Below are 24,523 nucleotides of genomic sequence, written 5' to 3'. Positions count from 1 at the left end.
CATTTTAGTATTAAACAAGGCTTTTATGACTAACAGTCTTAGTATATATAAGTTACTTTCCATTGAACCAAAACCAATCTCCATTCCATTCTTGAAAATAAATACTTTATTCTCAGAAAAGAAGACGATATAACCTTGTTTAATGAGACAAGAAATCAAGATTAAGTTCCTTTTAATATGAGGAACTACGAAAACATTATCCAGTAGTAAATAACATTTCTTATCTAAAAATAACTTCAACCTACCTACAACAACAGCTGAAACAACCTTACAGTACCAACTCGAAAAGTCATCTCTCCCTGTGGCAACGTTTGCCAGGAACTGAATCCTTGGTAAGAGGAACTGACATGGTTGGTAGCACCTGAATCAAGGATCTAGGCAGAATCATCATTCTCTACCAAACAGGTCTCCAAAACCAATAAATCAGATTTACTGTCTTTAGACATCCTCCTCTTTTAGAGAAGAGTGGGATCAGTATCAAAACTTAAATAAGCTCCAAGTTCCATTTTAGAGAACACTTCTCTTCTATGAACTTCAACAGAGTCAGCAACACTTGCGTCCTCTTCCTAGAGTTTAACTTGGGACCTGACACTACTGGTTTTTTCATCCACCCCTTTGTGGTCGAAAAGTAAGAACTGATGTTCAAATAAATCTTGCAACGAGTCCATGATCTCACCTGCAATGACCATGTTCTCAACCCTTTTGGCCAAAATGTGAAGTCGGGCCAATGAATTAGTCTTCATCCACACCTTATATTTATTACGAACACTTCACGGTGCATCAAGGGTCGAGACTTGAGGATATTCCTTAACCATGATAAATTCGAGGTCGTTTACCACGAAATACGTTTTACAAGACTCTTTCCACTGTATGTAATTGGTCAAATTAGAGGCATTAAATGGAAATACAAACAAGTTGCTGAAATAAAAAACACATTGACCTACGTTAGGTTTTAAGCAAATACCTGTTGAAAAACATACAACATCCAGTACGGTTTAGCAAAACTAACATGAACCCCGTGTGATATCTAGTTTTGCAATGACATTCAAAGGTTTAAGACAAAATCCGCTGAAAGGGAGGTCAATTATCCCTCCCATGAATTGAGAAATTCTCAACCAGTCATTAATACCAGAACAACTCTTGCTCCTATAACGACTAGCCATCATTGATTTGGTCAAGAAATCGTTAACTTGCTTAACAATTTCCCCTAAGTGTGACCTGCCATTTTAGGCCCTAGAGTTCCGCCCCAAGCAGCCAATTCGAAGGGAAAAAATCCGATTGGGGAAAAAACTAAAGCGATCCTATCCATTTCTGGAGTTCACCTTGATCTTGACCAATTGCATAAAACCCATCCGAAGTGGGACGCTCCCAAGGCACCACGAGGGAGTACAAAATGATCTAACGGTCCGAACCAATGATAGAGATCGTAGGACGTGTTGACACACACCTTTCAACCACTTACTATAAACACTCTCTTCGTCCACTTGATATTGACTCATGCAAACACCATCCGAAGAGGGATGCTCCCAAGGCACCACGAGACTAAACATGAATCTCACGACATGAACATGAAGGGAGAAACGTGAGTAGAATCATTGACATATCAGATACATCTCTTCCTCCCACTGAGTATTTTATAACCTAGGGTTTAGTTTACTTAGAAAAAACACAGCTAAAGATTTTAACTAAGTGACTGTTTAGGTTTGCCCAAGAGTAACATTTACCTTGGATAGTTGAAACAAATTTTTATCCTCATCCATTAAACTCTTTAACGGAGTCTTTGACCAACTGTCACATGCTTGCAGAAAATCTATCTAATTCACCTTTCCAAGTAGGTTCCCAGGTAGGGGTGTTCCATTTCTATCAGCTTAAGTACCCCAACCTAGACAGAACCCGCCTTAAACAAAAGGTCCCTTCTAGATAGATTTAACACAATTTTAATCTTTTATGGTAATCAATTTAATTCTATTAAACCGATTTAAAAAGATTAAACTAGGTTGCTAATCCTATTAGAACCTTTGAACTTAGGTCTATCTCAATCCAATTTTAAAACCCTTTTAAAAAACATGAGTTCACCTTAAGTCCGCATGCAACTCTTTCATATCGATTTTAGTTCTAATTTCTATTATAACACTTAAAACAGAAACAAAACACAATGCAAAGCTAACACATACAAGGCATTCATAACATTTATAAACAGCCTAATGTCATGCTCCATGCATTGTTCATTCATTGCTACTTTTTATATAACACTCATACAAAATAACAACGAACCAAACAAACATGCTTTCATTCACCCTTATACTATAACGCTTATAATATAAAGATGATGTATGAATATGCTCACTGCATGCACAGGTATAACTCTTATATTTTCATGATGCATACACATGCTCTCTTGTAAATTCATCATGCCATATTATAACACTTATAACACATGATGCATGAATAATTGTACAACCTAAGGTGGGTTTCAAAACTATATGTCAAACACTTTGCCATATAAACATCATACATCTCATGTATAATAAACAAAAAGTTGATGAACCAAGAAAAATTGCCTCAAATCCTCAAAAACAAAAGCTAACTATTACAAAAATAAAAAGTCTCTGGTTCAAATAGGCGAGCCGGGTTTTGAACCGTTCGGTCGAAGTCCGCGTCTCCACTGATCGTGTACCAAACTTCCCCACGATCGTCTATACGAAAGAGTAAACGTTTTACTCAATCGTTTACCTATGCTTCCAGAGCTAAACGATCGTGTATCTTTTACTATGCGATGAAGCATGAGGTACGCGATCGTGTAACGCGCTCTGCAATGCAAGCCTTATACGATCATCTAAACGACAACGATGTGGTAAAGCATTATCGTCTAAACGATCACTGAGCGAGCGCCTTCATATTGTATACCGCATGATCGTGTAGTAAGTAACTATGAAATGAGCATGCCAACTACACGATCGTTTAACGCGCGCCTTAAACTAAATGATGAGCATCATATGCTCCCACTCGATCGTCTACCTCCAGCATCTCCGTGATCGGGCAACCAACGCCATGTGATAGAGTAAACAATTTACCCCATCTTTAGCATTAGCTAAACGATCATTTAGTAAATATTACACGATCGCATAGAAAAATCTACACGATAGTTTACTTAAATCCCAACAATCGTTTACCTGAGGCTACATGATACGACCAACTCTTGGTCTTCTTCTTCCCTAAGAACCACATCTCTATGCTTCGAAACTTCATCACGAACGACTCAACTAACTCAAACACTTTGAATTATAGACTCGAATGCATGTTAATTATGCCCAAAAACACAGGGGCCCTTACAAATTAACACTTCGTAATTTAAAGAAAGTTTAAACAAAGGCAATTAACCCGTAAACATTCATCGCCATCCATAAATGTATTTAACAATTAAATGCAATGCAGAAAACCCACCACGACTGTAAAAGAAGTTCAAAACAGAAGTGAAATTTGGAATATCAGAACAACCTGGCTTTGATACTAATTGAAGGAAATCAGACATGAGGATTTCCATGAGCAGCAAAATGATCGTTCCAAAATTCAATCATATTTGAACATACACAATTACAATCAAGAAACGGCAACATCCAGGCTATGCACAAAACAAAATTATAGCATGCTTTACTATAAGATCAAGGGATAAATTACACATACCTTTGAAGACTCATTTTCAATCTCCCTTGATCACGAATGCTCGTTCAAACAGCAAGACAGCAATCACGACCACTTGAACACTTTGACCGCAACACAACATGATCACAGCGACCACGAACACAGTAATCTCTAAGATCCCAAACACAGCGAACGACATCCAAAAACCTCGATATATGTCGAGTTGAGTACGATACCACCACAATGGCTATCTTGGTATTCTTAATGTGAGAATCCAGAAGTGTGGGCTTTGTGTGGACTTGGTTAGAGGACGAGATCGGAAGAAGAACAAGCGTGTAAATGATTGAGCAAGTGGGAGATGACAGTCTATCGTATAGACGAATGCCCAATTGTTTAACAAATGCCATGTGATCGTTTAGCAAAAGCTCCTCGATCGTTTAGCTATCGACCAACTGAGTGAACTATCGTGTAGTGTCACTCCACGATCATATAGTCTCTCTTTAGCTATCGTTTAGTGAATCTCATTCACTTGACAACCAATCGTTAGTAATTCCGAGAATCGAAACTCTCACAAATCATACTAAATTTAGGAAAACATTTTTCCTTTTATCTCACGGTTACTATGAAACCACCAATAATGTCCCACTCAATTGGTTATTAGAGAAAAAGAGATAATTATTCAATAATTAATATTATTATAAATATATATGATAACCAACATACTATAGTATATTTATAACCTATAGTTTTAATATTTCATCTCATGAAACATATAAACCATAACTTTTTTTCTATTTCATGGTACTTAACGTAAATCTCATTTACATTAATCCTCCACTTGATGTATTTTAATCATCACACCGATCATATCATATATAATCAAATTTCCTCTTGTCTATTTGCACATTTCAAATCAACACCAAGAACTGATCCTCAATTTGAATCCATTGAGCTATCAAGAGGACCTTATAGACTTGTAGCTTGAAACTCCAATGGTACGTGAATAACTGACTAAACTCTTTAGTCACGGGATCCGCCATCTGTTAACTGCCAGGCACTCCACTAAAGATAGACACCTGAACTCTCCTTATCACATATATATTATGTGTCCATATCAACAAATCAACAGTGCAATAACCCTTCACAGATCACTCGTAAGTACAGCTGGGCCAATAACCGTCATGCCCCTGTAGTTACATCTAACTCCTTAAGTACCACTGATCTCTCTAATGAACATTAGTCATAGTCCTACTATGACTAGGTCCTCTCTTCGAAAGAGAAGCTGTGGCCACTATGTTCAAGCCGCGGAATCAGCACTTAAGGGAACAATCTATCTACTTACCCCTGCTTTGGGGAAGGAGTGAATTCCATCTTGTGTAACTGAGTTCCCAAATCCTAAATCAGACAAATCCCCAAAAAGGTAGGCATGTTGAGTTGGTAATCTGGCCACTCTTACCCATACTAATCAAAGAACCGCCCTCAAAGACATGAGTTCCCAAAACACTCAGGATTGAGGTCATGTCACCTATAGTCGTTTAGGTAAGATGTAAATCTCCTGTATCAACGATGTTATATACAGAGACGAATCATCTCGTGGTCTGGTCTTATACGAACTCTTTGTATAGGACACCCACGCTCGCATGTCTCCACATGAATGGTCAGGATCTACCATCTGTAGTAGTTCACAACACTTGAAAACCTCTACAAAGCGGGTCGTATCCGTAGTGTCACAAGGATCAGGTATCCCTCCTTAATCCTTATACTATAAACCCTTTTCCTTTCTTTTTTTGAGTCTCGACTATTTTAACATCTTTATGTTCAGAATGGCTTTTACCTCAGTCAGTTTTAACATGTACAAGTTATTTTCTAGTTTTGCAGAACAAATTTTGATATCTTTTGAAGTAGTGAACACTTCATTATTTTCAAAAGAAACTTTGTAATTTTGTTCCAGTAAACATGAGACAGATATTAAATTCCATTTCATAGAAGGAATGTAATAAACATTTTCAAGTAAAATGTGCCTATCTCCTATAAATAACTTCATATCTCCCATTGCTTTAGCTGAAACAATCTCCCTAATCCCTACCTTAAATGTTGCTTCGTCTTCTGTAAATTGTCTCCGGGAACTTGTTTCCTGAGAGAAAATACAGATATGATTAGTGGCATTTGAATCTATTATCCATGTCTTTTTTTTTTATCGTTTTTCATTAAGCATGTTTCGATGACATGTAAATCGTATTTACTTTGTCGTTCGATTTTCATATTCTCATTTATATAGCTCAAAACTTTAGATGAGTTGGGAGATAGAGGACATTCCTCTGTTAAAACTTGTTTTGAATCATCATTTACTAGTAATTTTCATGTTGATTTGTTAGTACTGTTAACTAAAGTGGAAGTGAGTATTTTAGAAGAATTCGACATGCTGAAAATTTAAACAAATTTTATTTAGTAAAAAGCAACCAAATCCAAATCAAGTTTTAGCAAAAAAATAATAATGCACCCATAATCATTATTTGTTTGCAACGATACTATAGTGAGTCAGAATAAGTACTACCGAGGGCAGTGAAATACTCTTTCACTAAAGCAAGAGATTCTTGGCTAAATACTATCTCTAGAATAACTCTTATTCCTATAGTCATTTAGTTATCGTTTTTGGTCAGAAATTACTAACACTTAGTAATTCTGTAAGTATAACCCTCCATTTTCAGACTTCAAAGGTCGGCCCTAACGTTGCTACCGAATTGAAAAGTCAAGGTTGGGAATGGACCTAAGAAATCCTATCCATTTCTAGAGTTTGAGTTGTTCCGAATCCTATGTTACAACCCTTTGAAGGGATAGTTATCATTAAACAACTAGCAAGCGCCACCTAAAGCTAACCAGCAGGCGCAACATAAGAATCTCACCGTTCAAACCAACGGAAGAGACCGCAGGATATGTTAACGCATATCCTTCACCCACTATGAACTACTTCCCCTTTCACCTTGATCTTGACCCATACAAATATTTTCCGAATGGAGGTCACTCCTAGGGTGACATGAAGCGTTATATGAATCTCATGGTGTGAACTTTCTAGGGATGTGAGAGTTGAAATCAATATATCACATATTTGATTTTACAATGAACAACTTTCACTTATTCACCTTGATATTGACTCATGTAAACACTTTCCGAATGAGGTCATTCCCAAGGTGACACGAAGTGTCGCATGAACCTCACAGTGTGAATTTTTAAGGGACGCGAGAATTAAAATCAAAACATTGTATATTTGATTTTACTATGAACAACTTCCCCTATTCACCTAGATCTTAATTCATGCGAATACTTTCTGAATGGAGGTCACTCCCAGGGTGACACGAAGCGAAGCATGAATCTCGATGTGAATTCTTAGGGACGCGATAGCTAAAAATAACATATCATATATGTTATCAATCTCTCATTGAAGCGTTCTAACAACATATCGCATACGTTATTAAATTCCCACTAAAGCGTTCTAATAACATATCATATATGTTATTAAACTCCCACTGAAGTGTTCTACTAATTGTTTGGGTATATTTATATTCAGGTTTATTTTGGCTAATTAAACAACCCTAAGTTTAAATGGTTTATCCAAGTATAACGCTTATAAATGGATTTTAACCTACGATGTCTAGGTGATAAACTATTCTATTACCTCATATCGCTCAGTACGCTTATAAAACCGGTTAAAAAAGCTCAATTATTCGGCCATAATCCCCAGGTAGGAGGTGTTCCATAGACCGTCAACTTAAAAACCTCAAGCCTTAGACAAGATTATACCGGTTGAGTTTGTAACCGTGTTTTATAAGATAACGACCTATTTTAACTATTAAAACAAGTGTTTAACCTATGTGAGCATGCAACTTATCTTCATTATGGATTTTAATGTCTAATTTAATTTTATAACAACCTATAAAAATAGACATGCTTTGCATCCATAATATTTAACAAAGGCATTTATAATTTAATATAACACTTATATTAAACAAAAGAAACCCTAAACATGCATACTATATATTATAACTCTTTATAACTTATATCTAATACATGTAACATGCTTCTTATGGTGAGATTTTAAATCTACATGGTATACAATATGCACAAACATGTTTTCATTTAAATATAACATACATCACATGTATAAATATTTAAACAATACTGATATGGTTCAACTTTAGCATCCTAAGCAAGCAATAATAACTAAATAATTACAAAAAAAAAGGTACAAAAACAACTTTAATTCTGATCTGGATCGCATGAACCAACCCAAACCGGACCTCCAAAGCTTCAAAAGATGTTGAAACAGACAAAGCCAGGCTGAACCAGACAAGAAGAAACCAGACTGGTCGAACCGATCACCTCCCGCATAAACCGGCTCACGGACGTGCACTTTCTTGGTTGGGAGGAACAACGTCGTGACATTGCATCCCAGTGTTGCAATGTTGTTCATCATTAGGCTCGAAGCATTGCAATGTTTGATGAATAGTGTCACGACGTTGATGAACAGAAGATTCAGTCCAGAAATCTGCACCTCGATCACGTTTGCTTCTCACGTCAATTACAACCTAATTTCAACTTTATTGAATCCAAATAAATTACAGACTCTAGAGCACATATATAAGTTCATCAAATAAGAGCCAATTATAAATTTAACTTGGGAATAAAAAAAATCTAATGCCAAAGCTGATTAAAACACCATATCAGTGCCAAAAAATGCATATAAAGAAATTCACCCACCATACTCAAATTAATGTTAATTGAGTGCTTAAATCATGCTCTAATACCAATTGATGGAATGTAGAAGCATGCAACGGAAGCAATCAGATTCAATAAGCACTCTAATTATACTTAATTTGAGTTCTAAAAGCATGTAAAACAGGTTTTTAAACAAAGAGGGTTTCAGAATTGATACCTTTAAAGAATTCTCCAAATCCAAGCTGCTCTCCACGAATTCTTAGCTTCAACACCTTAATGAACAACCAAAAGATCTTCTCTACTATTCTCAGCCTTGAATTTGAGTGGTGAAACTCTCAATTGAGCTGAATTGTGTGAATGGAATTAGAGAGGGTTTGAGAGAAGAGAGAGATTTTCAGAATTTCTCAGATTTCCAGCAACTCTCTAAACTTCATCTCATAAAATTGAAGCTTTTATGCATCTCATGCATGCAAGCACTAAGGAATCTCAGTCTTGGCCAGCTCAATTTGTGCTTGGTAGTGGGCTAGTGTTGGGGTTTGTGCTCTAAAGTCTCGTGTCCTATAGTTTGTAAACAACTTTGTACGAACACTTGTGATGTATAATATACATGATATTTACTTCACTTTTTGACTTTGCACATTTAGATGTTTTTTATTTTACCACAACCAATAAACTTAATATTCCTGGTTGTCTTTATGTAACTTAAGCATGTATGTAGTGACATACAAGTGGATCATGTCTTAAGTGACAACCAAAATAATCTGTAGTATATGGATATAGGAGGGAAACTTTATCCTGGTAACACTACGGACGCGACCCACTTTTTGGAATTATTACAAATGTCATGAGTTGTCACAGATGGTCTGATCCTGATTATTCGCGTAGTGGACATGCGAGCGGAGGCGTCCTATACAAAGAGTTTGTATAAGACCTGACCTCGAAGTGTTAATGTCTTGTCATATAACTCCGTTCATGACTGAGACTTCACTTCACTAGGATGACCATAGGTAACATGACCTCAATCCTGAGTGAGTTGGGAACCTCTGCCATTGAGGGAAGTCCTTTGATTTGCATGGGTGTGAATGGCCAAAGCGCCGACTCAAACCTACCATTTTGGAGATTCATCTGATTTAGGAGCTGGGAACTCAACTTCATAAGATGGAGTTCACTCCTTCCCCAAAGTAGGGATAAGTAGATAGATTTCTCTCTTAAAGGCTGATCCTAAGGCTTAAACGATGTGGCGCCACACACATTTTCATGACCATAGAGGTGTTCACACATAGTAGGACTATGTTGTATTGTTCATTAGAGGGATCAGTGGTACTTAAAGAGAAAGATGTAATTACAGGGGCAAAACAGTAAATTGGCCTGTTGTAATTACGAGCATTTGTGAAAGGTCATCGTACTGATGATTGGTTATATCCAATGGACATAGAAATATATCTATGGCAAGAAGAGTTCAACTGTCGGTCTTTAGTGGAATGTCTGGTAGTTAACGGATGGCGGATATCGTGACTAAAAAATTTAGTCAACTATTCACGTACCATTGAAGCTTCAAGCCATAGGTCCATAAGGTCCCCTTGGTAGCTTGGATATAAGTTGAGAGTCAGTTTTTGGGTCAGTTTGAAATGTTCAAATTGACACGAGGGAGTTCGATTATATATGATATAATTGAACGAGTTAATTAAATATGATATAATTAACTTTATGTATGAGATACATTAACTTTGAGGAAATTGGATATAAATATGATTTATATCTAGTAGAGGAAAATATTATAATTAATATATGATATTAATTTATATGTTATGAATATGATGAGATCACATTCATTGGATGGTTATAAAGGAAATGAGATGTCATTTCTTCTGTTCTAATAATGGATGAGTGTATTGAAAGATCACTTTGAGATGCATAAATAGCTGACGGTGTGTTAAGAATGAGATGCGCGGACATTGTGTTAATGAGTGTATCATCATTTAGAAAATCAATGCCTATACGATAGTGCTTGAACGATCGCTTACATATACGATATTGCTAAACGATCGCTTAACGATTACACCTTTGTGAGCTGTTTACAAAACAGTCGTTTACCTTTTCCTAAGTAATCGTTTAGCTTCCGGTATTTACTACAAAATCGTATAGACGATCGCTTAGTTTTTCCTACATGATCGCTTACCCTTTTCCTACACGATCGTTTAGACGATCGCTTACTTTTTCCTACCCGATCATATACTTCACCTGAACGATTAAGCATCTTGTCTATGCGATAGACGACCTCATCTCCCACTTGCTTGATCGTTGATTACGTTCTCTCTTCCTCCTTCCCTCTACCAAATCCGAACAAAGCCCACACTTTGGATTCTCACTCCAAGAATACTAAGGACTCTGAGTGGTGGTGTCATCTCCATTTCCTTCTATCTAAGTGGTGATTGTTCGAGGTAGACGGTTGGGTTTTAGACTCGCTGTGAAGAAGAAACCTTCATCTGGTATGATCTCTTGATCTCCTTAGCGTTATGAATACATATTAGTATGTTTGAATGTATATGTGGTAATTCTATCACAATGAATTAGAAAGATCTACTTCCGCTCGTAGGTACTCTTGTATAAGAGTTCCTTCAGCTAGGTGTTTGGATGGAGCTGAATCCATCAAATCATCCAAAACCTTGGATGTTTCCATTATCTCCTATTTTAATTTCCAATTTCGTTGCTTAAAGTCAAAATTTAATCTAATATAAAATTCGATTTCTAAAGTTGGAAAATTAAAATTGAAATTAATTTGATTTCAATTAATTAATTTTTTTTTAATTATTTTAGTCAATAATTTAATAACTAATATTAAATTAATCAAACACCTAATTTTAAACATGAATCATATTCATGCAGTTAATATTTAAATCAATATTTAAATATTATAAACTCTCCAATTTTGTTTAATTTCAATAAATTAAACATTAATTATATCGAATATAGTTATACAAACCCAAAATTGAAATTGTACAATTCAAATTCAAACTCTAATTTGCAATTTGAACACTTCAAATTGAAATCATTTCAAATTCACTCAATATACTAATCCAAGGTATTCATGTTTTACGAGCTAGTAGAGGGATCTTATGGACCTACAGATCATGAGCTCCGACGATTTGATATTAATTGGCTAAAACTCTTTAGACCGAATTAATCAATAATTGTTAACTATCGAGTCATACCACTATGGCTCGATAGTTGCACTATCCTCACTGTAAATATATTTGTGTCCACTTAATTTAACCATAATCGATACGTCGATCTTTCACAGATTGTTCGTAATAATGGCTGGGTCAAATGTTGTTCTACCCCCAAAATTACATCTTGCTTCTTAAGTTGCACTGATCCTCTAATGAACAATTGGTTTGTGATCCAATCACAAAATCGGATCCCTCTTGGGCCAACAAGAGGGTGTGGCCCCTTATTCAAGACCTGGATTCAGTACTTGAGAACAACCTTCCTCCTATCCTTAAATCGGGTAGGCGTGAATTCTATCTTGCACCCTAAGTCCCCAACTATCTACCTTGCCTTACTCTTGAAATGGGAGGCTTATTGAGTCGGCGCTGTTGAGTCAAACCTCACATATGCAAATCTAAGGATAATCCCGAATAATCAGAAGTTCATAGTTAGCTCAGGATTAATCTCATTGTTAACTTTATATATTATAATGTATCCATATACATTATATTAATTTGAATTTTATTCAAATTAATCTCTCTCTCATATATAGTATTGATTATAAGACATGTTTATAATTAACTATAAACAATAGTGTATCAATATACATTATACTTTATATCAAGCACATTAGTATAAATCACATATATATCATTTAAATAATTTGAACAATTCAAATTATTACAAAACCATTTTTTCCTTGTTTTTATCCTTTGTGAGCAAGCAAGAGAACTTAATGAACCTACATATTAGAAGCTATAATGATACTTGATTAATTAATCAAACTCTTTAATCAAATTAATCAACATTCATGAACTGTAGGTCAGTCCACTAAAGACCCACAGTTTAACTCTTCACATTGTAAATATATTTCTTTATCCATGGATATAATCAATTAACAGTAAATCGACCCTTCACGAACCGCTCGTAATTATGGCTGGATCAAATTACCATTTTTTCCCTGTAGTTACATCTAACTCCTTAAGTCTCACTAAACCTCTAATGAACAACTTGTTTATTGTCCTACCATAAACAAAACCCTCACCAACCAGTGCGAGGAAGGGGCCCCATTGTTCAAGACCTTGAGTCAGCACGTAAGGGAGCAATTCATCTACTTATCCTAAAGACGGGAAGGAGTAAGTTCCATCTTGTGTAGTTATATTCTTAACTCCCTACTTGGAAAAATCCTCAAAATAGTAAGCTTATTGATTCGACGAGTCGGACCACTCTCACCCATATAAATTAAAGGACTGCCCTCATAGATAAGAGTTCATAACTCACTTAAGATTGAGGTCGAGTTACCTATGGTCATCCTATGAAATGTTAATCTCTTTAGTCAATAGTGTTATAAAATGATATTAATCATTTCGCGGTCTGGTCTTATACGAACACTTTGTATAGGATACCCTCATTCACATATCTCCACATGAACAATTATGATTAAATGGTTTATAACACTTTACAACTTTTGTAACAATTACAAAGTGGGCTTATCCATAGTGTCATCAGCATAAGACACTCAATCTTATCTATATACTACAAACCATTTAGGTTATTACTTAATTGTGATCCACTTCTATGTCAACCACATACATATTTAAGTTATATAAAATAACCTCAAATCTTTCTTTAATGAATCATTGCATATATAAAATAATTAATCATTATTTCAAATAACATATTAACTACGAGGCTTTAGGGCATAATCCCAACAATATCAAATATATATACCAGTATATTTCATATATTGATTAGAACATTTGCAACAATCTAATACAATTTTCAAAGATATATTTAAAAATAACATGAATGTGGTAGTAAAACGAGTCGCTTGATATATGAAATGCCTTAAATGAAAATTAAACTTATATTAAATGTATTTTCTCTCTTCAATTGAAAATAGGAAGAAAATCTCAAATAATCAATACTATATAATAAATGCATCGTCTCTTCAACATTAATGATGTTTTGTAAAATGTGTATTCTCTCTCATTAATGACCTAAAAAGGCAAATAAAATAATAAAAATGGTAAATCTGTCCAAAATTATCTCTAAAAGCCAATGATTAAAATTTTTTAAATTTAAAGATATTTATGGAATATATGAAAAGCATGTGCTAAAATACTAGTATTAAAAAGTTGTAACACTTTTACTTTTGATTTTAATTTTTTTTCATTTGGTGTCTATCAATATTTTACATTGGTGCCCATTTTGGTATTTGGCTAACTTTTAATTAATTGATTTAAAATAAACATGGTGCAAAAAATTTAATAAATTTTAATAAGGTTAAAAAAAATAGTAAAAACTAATTTGAATTTAATTAATTTAAAGTAATAATGTAAAATAAATATAAATAGTGTAAATTTTAAAACTTAGGATGAAATGAGAACAAAATAAACGTAAAGGAAAAACTAAAGTCGAAATCTAGACAGATATTAAAAAGCATTAATAAATTGTTTTAATTTCCAGGTAATAATGAAAATTAATTAATTCCAAAATTGGTATTCAAATCTGGTACATGGAAAGTTGACCTTATGTGATTCCTTCTTGGGCCCCAAGCATGAAAATTCGTATATAAACGAAATGCAAATGCAAATGCAACCGAAAACCCTTCGCTAAACCCCTTCCTTCCTTAGATCTTTATTCATCGATTCTCATTTCACCATTTCCAGATACGATTCCGACTCCGATGGCTCCTCCAAGCCTTCTCGGTCCTCCGGAGCTCTACGCCGCCGCCCCTGCCCCCGTCGAACTCCAATCATCTCAGCCTCAACCAGCGGAATCAACCGCCTCCGGAGACCCCTTCGTCGATTCACTGGTCGCAAAGTTCAACAAGATCGATAACCCCCATGACAACCTGCCGCCCATGGGCTTCACGGAGAATATGTCGGTGACGTTCCTCTCCACCGGTAATCCTTGCCTTGATTTCTTCTTCCATGTGGTTCCTGATACGCCCGCTGATTCTTTGATCGAGAGATTGAGTTTGGCTTGGAATCACGATCCATTGATGACGCTGAAGCTGATCTGTAATTTGCGAGGAGTTCGTGGTACCGGAAAGTCCGATAAAGAGGGATATTACACGGCTGCGCTCTGGCTCCACAAATTTCACCCCAAAACCCTAGCAGGTAACATTCCTTCTATTGCTGATTTCGGTTATTTCAAGGATCTTCCTGAGATACTTTACCGGCTTCTTGAGGGTTCCGATGTGAGGGAGAATCAGAAGAACGAGTGGCTTGAGAGAAAACGTAGTCGTAAACCAAAGAGATCGTCGACGACTCGGAGAGGGAGATTTGGGCTATCTATCAGGCATGGAAGCTTCAAGCAAGTGAAGCCAAAGACGAGGAAGAAAGAAATTCAATCTTCAACCGACAGAGAGGCCAATATTTCGAAGGCCATAGAGACATCAAGGATAGAGAAAGAGAAGGCGAGCGCAGACAGGAAGATAAAGAAGGTTTCGATGGCGAAGAAGGTTGTGGAACGTTTTCAGTCCGATCCAAATTTCCAACTCTTGTACGAACGAATCTCTGACTTTTTTGCCGATTGTTTGAAATCTGATCTTCAATTTCTGAATTCCGGAGAATTGAGGAAAATCAGTCTCGCTGCGAAATGGTGCCCTTCCGTCGATTCGTCCTTCGATCGATCGACATTACTCTGCGAGAGCATAGCGAGGAAGGTTTTCCCTCGCGAATCTGACCCAGAATACGAAGGGATCGAAGAGGCGCATTACGCGTACAGAGTTCGTGACAGATTGAGGAAGCAAGTTTTGGTGCCGCTCCGGAAGGTGTTGGAACTGCCGGAGGTTTACATGGGAGCCAATCGGTGGGATTCGATCCCTTACAACAGAGTAGCTTCTGTTGCAATGAAAATCTACAAGGAAAAGTTCATGCAACACGATGGGGAGCGGTTTGGCCAATACTTGAAAGATGTAAAGGATGGTAAGACCAAGATCGCCGCCGGTGCATTGCTTCCTCACGAGATCATAAATTCTTTGTACGACGGTGAGGAAGATGGCGGAGAAGTGGCAGAGCTTCAATGGAAGAGAATGGTGGATGACTTGTTGAAGAAAGGGAAATTGAGAAACTGTATTGCTGTTTGTGATGTATCTGGGAGTATGGCGGGGATTCCCATGGATGTTTGTGTTGCTTTGGGTCTTTTGGTTTCTGAATTGAGCGAAGATCCATGGAAAGGGAAAGTGATCACATTCAGTGCGGACCCTAAACTTCATTTGATCCAAGGGGATAGTCTGAAATCAAAGACGGATTTCATTAAGGAGATGGAATGGGGGTATAATACTGATTTTCAGAAGGTTTTTGATCAAATCTTGAAAGTGGCTGTAGATGCAAAGTTGAATGAAGAACAGATGGTAAAGAGATTGTTCGTGTTCAGTGACATGGAGTTCGATCAAGCATCATCCAACTCGTGGGAAACTGATTACCAAGTTATAGTTAGGAAGTTTACAGAAAAAGGGTATGGATCAGCTGTTCCACAGATTGTATTTTGGAACTTGAGAAATTCGAGGGCAACGCCAGTGCCGGCCAGGGAGAAGGGGGTGGCTTTGGTCAGTGGATACTCAAAGAACTTGATGAACTTGTTTTTGAATAACGACGGCGTCATTCAACCGGAAGCCATCATGGAGCAGGCTGTGTCCGGCAGCGAGTACCAGAAGCTTGTTGTTCTTGATTGATCAATCAAGTTACACAATATAGTACTTTTGTTTTTCTTTTTTGCCTATTTAGTATTTAGTTTTTCATCGAGAAAAAGACAGGAAAATAAATGCGAAAAATACAGAACAATAAGCCTTTGCTCCACACTTTTGAATTCAATGTGAACTATTACTATCACTACCCAAATTTCAGACTACTTGCACATCCATGTGTTGGTTGGCTTGCCATAGAGGTAAATTTGGCTTGGAGACATAGTCATGGATGAGAAGCTTTGAAACCTAGTGATGCGTTGGGAGCAGAGGAGTATGGAGCAAAGGAACATCCATGTGTTAAAGCAAACCCTTGTACATTGGAAGTAAAGTTTTGGGCAGTGAAAGACACCTAACATGGCTGAAGCATGAGGTGGCTTCACGAGACTTGGCCAAAATTGAGGAAAAGTCCAGCTAGGGAGGCTATGTGGCAAAGTATGAAGGCTGAGAATTCATGCAGAGTTTTCTATATATATGGGCTGATAAGATGAGAGAGGATGAAGAGCTGAGGCTGCTGAAAAGAAACTCCCACGAAATGATGCTGAAATTCAAAGAAGATACAAAGGCAGTACAGATTCTAAGTTCAATCGGGTAGTTCGTGATATTTGGTGAATTCTAGGCGATTTAAGAAGAGTTAAGAGAGGTAAGATAGGTAAAAGAATATGTAAGAAGTTCATAGAAGGAAGTTTTGAATTTTAATGAATATATTTCGAGTTATATAGGCTGGGAATTGGACTTGGGATTTAGGTGATGACGAAGCAAGCAGACTTGGGCTTGAAAGAAGCAAGCAAGCATTTTGGAAGATTTTCAACTATGTTGAAGCTCTTTGAACCTAGAATATAAACCTAGGTTGCTGCCATGATAAGTTTTGGTAAAAAAGATGCCCAAAAGTGAAGGGAACCAGATGAAGGTCAGAATTCGAAGCCTCTAGAACATATTGGGGTATTTAGAGCATGTTGAGCTCTAGAAGAGGAACTAGAGGCTCCAATTTGACAGTGAGCTTCTTGAGACAATTCTTAACAAATTTCATGAAGAAAGTTTTGTCTAATTCGGGTTGTAAATGATGCTATAAGTCTTGGAAAATAAAGGGAAGTAGAAAGGGTTGGCATTGAAGCAACAGTGGCTACAAGATTGAACATCAACTCCTACCATGCGTCCAAGTAGACACCATGAGACCAACTATGTCACGAAGGAAGGAAGTGTGCGTTGGCCTAAGGATACTCAAGGCTTAAAAGGCTAGGAAGGGAGTTAACTAAGTGTGAATGGCTTCTAACTCTTGAAGTATTTCAACATAATGGCACGTTTGAAAATGACAAGTATAGTAAAAATTGTAATAAATAGTAAATATCTTGGAGATTTTGTTCCCTTAATTTTGTAATGTTATCACCTTAGGTATTAAAATTTAATGTGCATATTTCAAGTAAAAAGGTTGTTTTTTCATATTTCAAAAGAGAACAAAAAAAGACAATTCTTGAAGATAAGGTGTGTAGAGAAGAAATGACATCCATTTTTCAACATCTTTTTTGCAAGAGAATATGCCTTGTAGTTATGGTAGCAGGAGGTGTGCATGAAAGCAACATCCCCGCACCTTAGCTTAGCTTCCTCGGTAAGAAACGACATCCTTTAGAGCGTTTATAAGATGAAAATATATATAAACGTAAAATATATGTTAGACTATATTAATTTTAATTTAAATGTGGGCTACTTCATAGATTACATTAACAGCGTTTTGCTTTTGGTAAGAATCAAAGTTTAATAAATACCTCAAATTCTACCAATAATAATTAATCTTGTATCGGACAAATTTAGAATTATGAGCTAAAATCAAACAAAATAAAATCGTATATTCAACGTTAAAGTCTAGTTTTGTTAATTCATGAATTTTCCTTTCTTCTTCCCTAGTCTTGTTCAGTTCAACTGGTTCTAAAACATGCTAATTTTTTTAGGGATTTAGAGATAGTCTCTAGATTTTTATGTTTATATCTAATAGGTGCTTCGGATAAACAATGATAATTAGTTTACGACTACTCATTTGGAGTCGATTTAAAATGGTTAAGATCCCTTTTTTCATTTTCAAAATTATTTCAAAACATGTTTTAATCCTTCTAAGCTTATTTTGATGTATCAAAATTGCATTTAAAAGTATAAAATCAAATATTAAATTAATTTTGAGTGTTTAAAGATGTGTTTTGACTCTTTTGAAGTGATTCTAAACCTGAAAAAAAATGTGATTTTAATAATTTTAAAATTATCTCTTAACAATTAGAGGGCTTGAGTTCAAGCTCTCAAACTGTCATTTTATTTATAAAAAAAATGAAAACTTGAAAGAAACACACAGCAAAATGAAAGGAAATTGCCCCATTTTATATACCCTTTTAATAAATGTAATAATTCTCGTGTCCTGAAGACATCAGATTTGATTAAAGTCACATCAGGATGAATAATATCTGAATTATAATTAACTTTCAAAACAACCACATTTCCAATAAGCTTGAAAAAAACAATATTAATAATTTAAAAAAAAAAAAAAAAACAATGTGTTGTTTTGATAGCCATATTAAAAAATGTCCCAAATAAATAAAGTGATTAAGAGTTCTTCGAGGATCAATTAAAGATGTGTTTACCGTTTTGAATACATTTTCAAGTACCTAATTTTAAAAAATATATTATTTTGAGAAAAATTAAAATATTTAACAATCACTCAAAATAATTTTGAAGTGTATTTTCATCTATTTTTTTCAAAAATATTTAAATAAAAATGAACTTTTTGAAAATATATTTTTTTCAAATCGATCTAAACGAACCTTAAATTCTACGTTTAATATAACTTTCTTTCACTCAAAATATTTTTCATATAAGGAATTTTCAGTGCATTATAAATGTGATTTAAGGAAATCGTAATCCTAACTAATTTTTTTTCTTTAGGCCGAGTTTTATTGTGATATTTAATATCTTAAACCATAATTAAAAGTTTCTAATCTATAGTTCCAATATTTCTTTACCTCCCATTTTCTTCTCCATTTTATTTGCCGTTCAAACTTATTTACTTTTCCATAGTGATATATTACAATCAATTTTAGCATGTTCAAAATCACATCTTAAATACAATTTTCATATCATCAAAATTAATTTTAAATAATTGAAAGTATATTTTAAAATGATCTACACATTCATATAATTGACAAAAATTTGCACATACATTTCGGTGTATGTACTTTTTTTCCAAAAAAAAAATTAATGTTAAAATATCCTTTTAGTCCTATACTTGAAGTTTGTTTAATTTTAGTTATCGTAATTACAATTATCCAATTTTAAGCCATATACTTTCAATAAATTTTAAAATTTAATCTCCAATACTAGATTTTTTTTTAAAAAAAAAAAAAAAAAAAAACTTTTCATTATCTATAACATTTTTACTATAAATTTTAAAAAGATTTTACTTTCTTGCATGAAAATTATTATATTATCTATTCAATTTTGGCAAAAAATAACTTTGAAAAACTAAATTTAAGATTATAGAAAATACAAAGACTAAAATTGAACAAACTTTGAAATAAGGAAAAAAAAGAAAAAGTAAAAAATCTTAATGGAAAGATTGAATTGAGAAGAGAATGGATTCCCCCATTAATGGAAAGAGAGAAAAAAAAGATTGAGAAGAGATGTAAAATGTCTCAACTGCTAGTTATACTTGTATGTTTGCACAATTTACAACACTCTAATATTTCATTATCAATGACCATTGTGATTATTGAATATTAAATTACCTCATTTTGGGAGGAGATTGCATTCAATATATAAAGTATATGATCTTTTTGAAAAAGTTTCAACTTAATTTCTCATATCTAACGTACAAATACAAATGAGGGAAAGCTCACTTTTACATATATATTTTTTTTCTTTAATTATATATATTCAATTATATGTCTTATTAACTCCTTACACTATGAGTTCCTAGACTGGATTTCACAAGTTCTCAAATCTCACAACTCCACTCATTGCCCCAACTCCAAGCTTCGAATAGAAGACAAATCCGATTTAGGGGAGACGCTAGAGCCAACACTGTTCCCTTTTCTCGTAAATTTCCAGAACTATATAGCCTCCCCTATAAAAGAGATCCTGTCCTTACTTAATCTCTCTTCCATAGAAAGCCAAAATACTGTCAAGAGGTTACAAAGAAAGTTCCTCCATTGGACACTTTCCCCCTTAGTATGAGGGGCCCTTCCCTTACATTAAGGATGAAGAAACAAGATCCTGTTGTCTGAGAAGTTGGTGTGGATCTAGATGCCTCCCTTCTAGAGTGAACCACTTGTTCCTACAATAAGTAGGATTTTTCTAAGAGGAGATCCTCGATGGATTCTTTTTGGATGGTATATCCTATCATCCACCCCACCCCTAGGCTACATAGGGGTACATAGTATATTCTATCCACCAACGATTATTCTTTTTGGATGATTATCCACCCCACCCAACCCCTAGGCTACATAGTTTCCTTTTATTTTATAGCGCACAGTTTATTATCCAAAAGAAAAATGAAGTTGACGTATAAATGAATACACTAAATGCAAGCAACAAAGGCAAAGGCTAAGACAGAATGAAATCGAAAGGAAGTATATAACAGAATCAGTCTTTATTTGAATCAACTATAGTAAGAATCCAACTAGTTTGATACAACACCAGCACATCAAAGGTCACATGTATACTTTAGGGTAGCTTGTCTCTACATTGTTCATAATCTTACAAGCTAACAAATATAAATCCAGATATGGTTTCAAACAGAAAAAAGCAAACGAAATGCATTGCAATGACTAACCATCTTGAAAACAAGTGCCAGAATAACTCTTTTTTAGCCTTTAATGCAGAAAGTATAACAGAGACAAAGAAGGGCCAGAAATTATAAAACTAAACTTACTCCAATCTATACAGAGTTGCAGATAAATAATTTCTTTACCAGCCATGTCCTTCTCTTCAGAGCTTTCTGCTGGATCAAGTTTTGAGTTTTGAGTATGAACATCATGAAAGTATGAAAAATGTTTTTCTTACATAGAAAACCTTCTGCATTTCTTTTCGCAAGTCAGGAATAGTGCATAATACCATCTTTCCAAATCTCTCTTCACCAGAAAGCATTTCTTTCCTCAATAGCTTATGTATTTATTACATAAACTACATGGCATTTTATTACATGGGACAATGTCGATTCCTTAGATGGAGTCACCTACCAATGAAACTGCAAGAAAAACAAAAGATATCACTCAACTCAATCTGCCTAAATTGCAATCAAATCAATTGCTCCCTAACTTCCCAATCTTTTAGGGTCCTCCAACAAGTGCTGAACGAAAAATGAAGGAATAACTTGTGTCAAAAAAGAAAAGAAAACTACAAGAAGACGATTGCATGTCAACACAATTTTTTTCAAGCAAGAACAACAACATGCATAAACAAATATAAGGAAAAGAGTAAGCTCCCATTTCTCATATATATACATAGGAGGCGTTGATTTTTGTTCCTCTTTTTTGGCAACTAGCAAAGGAAGGATCCATTTATCTGAGTCCAATGTCCATTGTCCATTAATCTGAATCAGATTCCTCAGCTTGTGAGTTTTCATCCTCAGAACATTCATCGTCACCTGCCTCATCTGATTCAATATCCAAACCATCCTCCACCACCTCGGCTGTATTATTAAGCAAAATGCCCTCCTTTTCCAACAATGCAGCACCTTTCCCACGGTATAACAGTCCAGTCTTCATGACATGATAAAATCTCTCCCTTAGACATGTCAAAGGATGTGGGTTCACCAACTTTCCTCGCTGATACCCTTCCTTGAGAGACACAGTTGTGGTCTTACACTTCAAGGAGAGATAGAAGATTCCAGGATACCGAGTGAAGATTCGAGTGAACTTATGGGGGAGATTCATTTCCTCTCTCAAGCTTCTCAAATAGTTTCTTTTAGTTTTTTTGTGAAGAGTCAAACTCAAAAGCTCATGTAGAACCCCAACAACTCTTTTCTCCATCAGATCACTATTTGGATCGATTTGCCTACAACTCTCATATGGAGAAATGTAAGGTAACTTCTGAAACTCTTCCATCCAAGCTTTTACCTTCTTTTGTGCCCCATATCCCCTCGGAAAATTCATAGGAAAAGCCAATGTGGTATGCCCCCTTTTGAATTGCCTATACGCATCTCCCAATTCAGAGCTCTGATTGCTCCTTTGCAAGGCTGAAACTGCAAATTCCTCGCGCCATTCCATAAGCCGCAGACACCAATCCCCATTGGAGGCCTTCACCAATCGAAAATGATCTGGATATCTTGGAACCAATGACCTCTCAAAATCACATGGCAGACCAAGATCCCATTCTAAGGGACGCAAGGATTGAAGAGGAACAGCCCTAGTTTTCATCATCATAAGCACTCTACAAAGTCTTTCGACAGTGTCATTCTCGTGTACTTGATGTATACTACTCTCTTTCTGATCTAAAAACAGTGCGGTATCCGTCAAACGAAAGCAACGCAAATTAGCGTAACGAGAATGGGGAAATTCGTGAAAAAGAGTTGGATACCTCCGAATGAATCGAATAACAGGAATGGTCAGGCCGAGCAGCTTTTGCCAATCGGCGATGGATTTGACGGTGATGAAGCCAGTAGGGGAGCGCTTAATGGCGTCCTTGAGAAGGCAAGCGGCCTTCAAATCGGTCTCCGTGTCGATGATGTGATCGAGACTCCGATTCTTGACCCATTTGAGACGAACCTTCGCTATTCCTCGCCATTGATGGTACAGAAAAAGCTTGGGGCTCTGGTATCGCGATTGAAGAATTAGGGTCGAAATGAACAAGTTCTTCATTTTGAAGATTCCGAATTTGCGAACGAATGGTGGGCGGCGCGATGAAGGTACTAACAGCAGCGGCTGAATCTGAATACGTAGGAAGAGAGTCAAAACTTAGAGAGAGCGAAAAACGGGAGAGAAAGAGAGAGGGAGACGGCCGGAACATACCGCACAGCTGGGCAGAGACGAGCGGCGTGCGACGGCGACCGGCGAACGTCTGCCCTGGTGGCCGTGGTTTGCGTGAGGAGGGAGGCGAGGGAGAGAGACTGTGCGCGAGGGAGGTTGCTGAAGGCTGATTTATTTCCTTCTTTCTTTCTTTCTTCTTAAACCCTAACATATGGGGTCCTCAGCGGGATCGAAAAAGGTTGTATTAAAGTTTCCATCGTTAATAACATGGTAATAACCCCTGCCAGTACCAAAAATGGTAATAAAAGTGGGAATGCTGTCACTAAAACGGACCACACAAAGAGGGATGATCTATGCGTAGTCATTCCAAGTCCACGCATGTATGTTGAAAATAGTCGTTATAAAATTGATAAAATCTAAAATGGATGAAATATCAGGTAGATGAAGACTAGAAATTGATGAATCAATTGCTCCTCTAGAATGTCTGGTAATTCTACTTAAGGGTGGATAGACCGTCTACCCAGTGCTGCTACCCACTTCTACTAGAGTTTAATAGGAGCAAGAGACTTGGTGCCAACAATCAGAATGAAATATTATTTAATCGTGGAAATGTCATGTCAGATGCACCTATCAGAATCGAAACAGACCAATTATCAGATCCACCTATCATCGTCGGCATAACCATAAAAAAGATCATTAAAAAAGTGTGAGTCATTATTAAAACAATATAAAGTTGATGGTTCCCACCAAGAATTTGATCGTCAGGTCGTGCTAATTCTATATGAATCAGTACTGAGAAGCATGTGCCCATCACTCCAACAATGGCACCGAAGATGAAATATAGAGTCCCTATATCCTTGTGGTTAGTGGAGAACAATCATCAAACCGGTTTGTCGTCAAATTGAGATCATTTCGTTTCCTTATCAGAGATAGGCCCTTTCTTTAGGGAGCGGGGCTTCTTTATTGAAAAAAAGGGAAGGAAAGGGGAAGGAAGAATGGAAAGGGGGGTGGGGAATGAAAGGAAAGTCCTCAATTGATGGGACATTTTGATCCCCTTTTCCTCTCACACTTACTTAAGTAGGGGCCTGCTCTGCTTTTTGGGCGAGATACCGGTTTGCTCGCCAACAACCATAAAAAAGTCTTTTTATACTAGGGGTCTACTCTGATTTCTTTCTTTCTTTCTTTCTTTTTCTTAAACCCTAACATATATTGAGAGGTTAAAACTTTCATACAAGTAAATCTAGTTGGTAGCAATTTATATGTATTTTTAAATTTATATCAATTTAGTCCTCACAATATATAATAATTTAGTCCATAGATTTTA

General features: G+C 35.9%; 2 protein-coding genes across 2 annotated transcripts; one reads left to right on the top strand and one right to left on the bottom strand.

Annotated features, from left to right (window-relative positions):
* The first annotated feature begins 14,152 nt into the window (after positions 1-14,152).
* Positions 14,153-16,412, top strand: LOC120073170 (uncharacterized). Its single transcript, XM_039025833.2, has one exon. The coding sequence runs from the start codon at positions 14,252-14,254 to the stop codon at positions 16,244-16,246; it is 1,995 nt and encodes a 664-aa protein (XP_038881761.2). The 5' UTR covers positions 14,153-14,251; the 3' UTR covers positions 16,247-16,412.
* Positions 16,413-20,863: 4,451 nt separating this feature from the next.
* LOC120074355 (Ubiquitin carboxyl-terminal hydrolase family protein) lies at positions 20,864-23,474 on the bottom strand. Its single transcript, XM_039027449.2, has 2 exons — positions 23,242-23,474; positions 20,864-23,160 (listed from the first exon to the last, which is right to left on the bottom strand). Exon 2 carries the CDS (start codon positions 23,089-23,091, stop codon positions 21,820-21,822), a length of 1,272 nt encoding a protein of 423 aa, XP_038883377.1. The 5' UTR covers positions 23,092-23,160; positions 23,242-23,474; the 3' UTR covers positions 20,864-21,819.
* Positions 23,475-24,523: the final 1,049 nt, after the last annotated feature.

Source organism: Benincasa hispida, chromosome 3 (assembly GCF_027475165.1).
Source record: "Benincasa hispida cultivar pf3 chromosome 3, pf3_genome.v1.1, whole genome shotgun sequence".
Taxonomy (NCBI): Eukaryota; Viridiplantae; Streptophyta; class Magnoliopsida; order Cucurbitales; family Cucurbitaceae; genus Benincasa; species Benincasa hispida.
The sequence above is the reverse complement of the archived record's forward strand: the minus strand, read 5'-3'. Positions and strand labels throughout refer to the sequence as shown.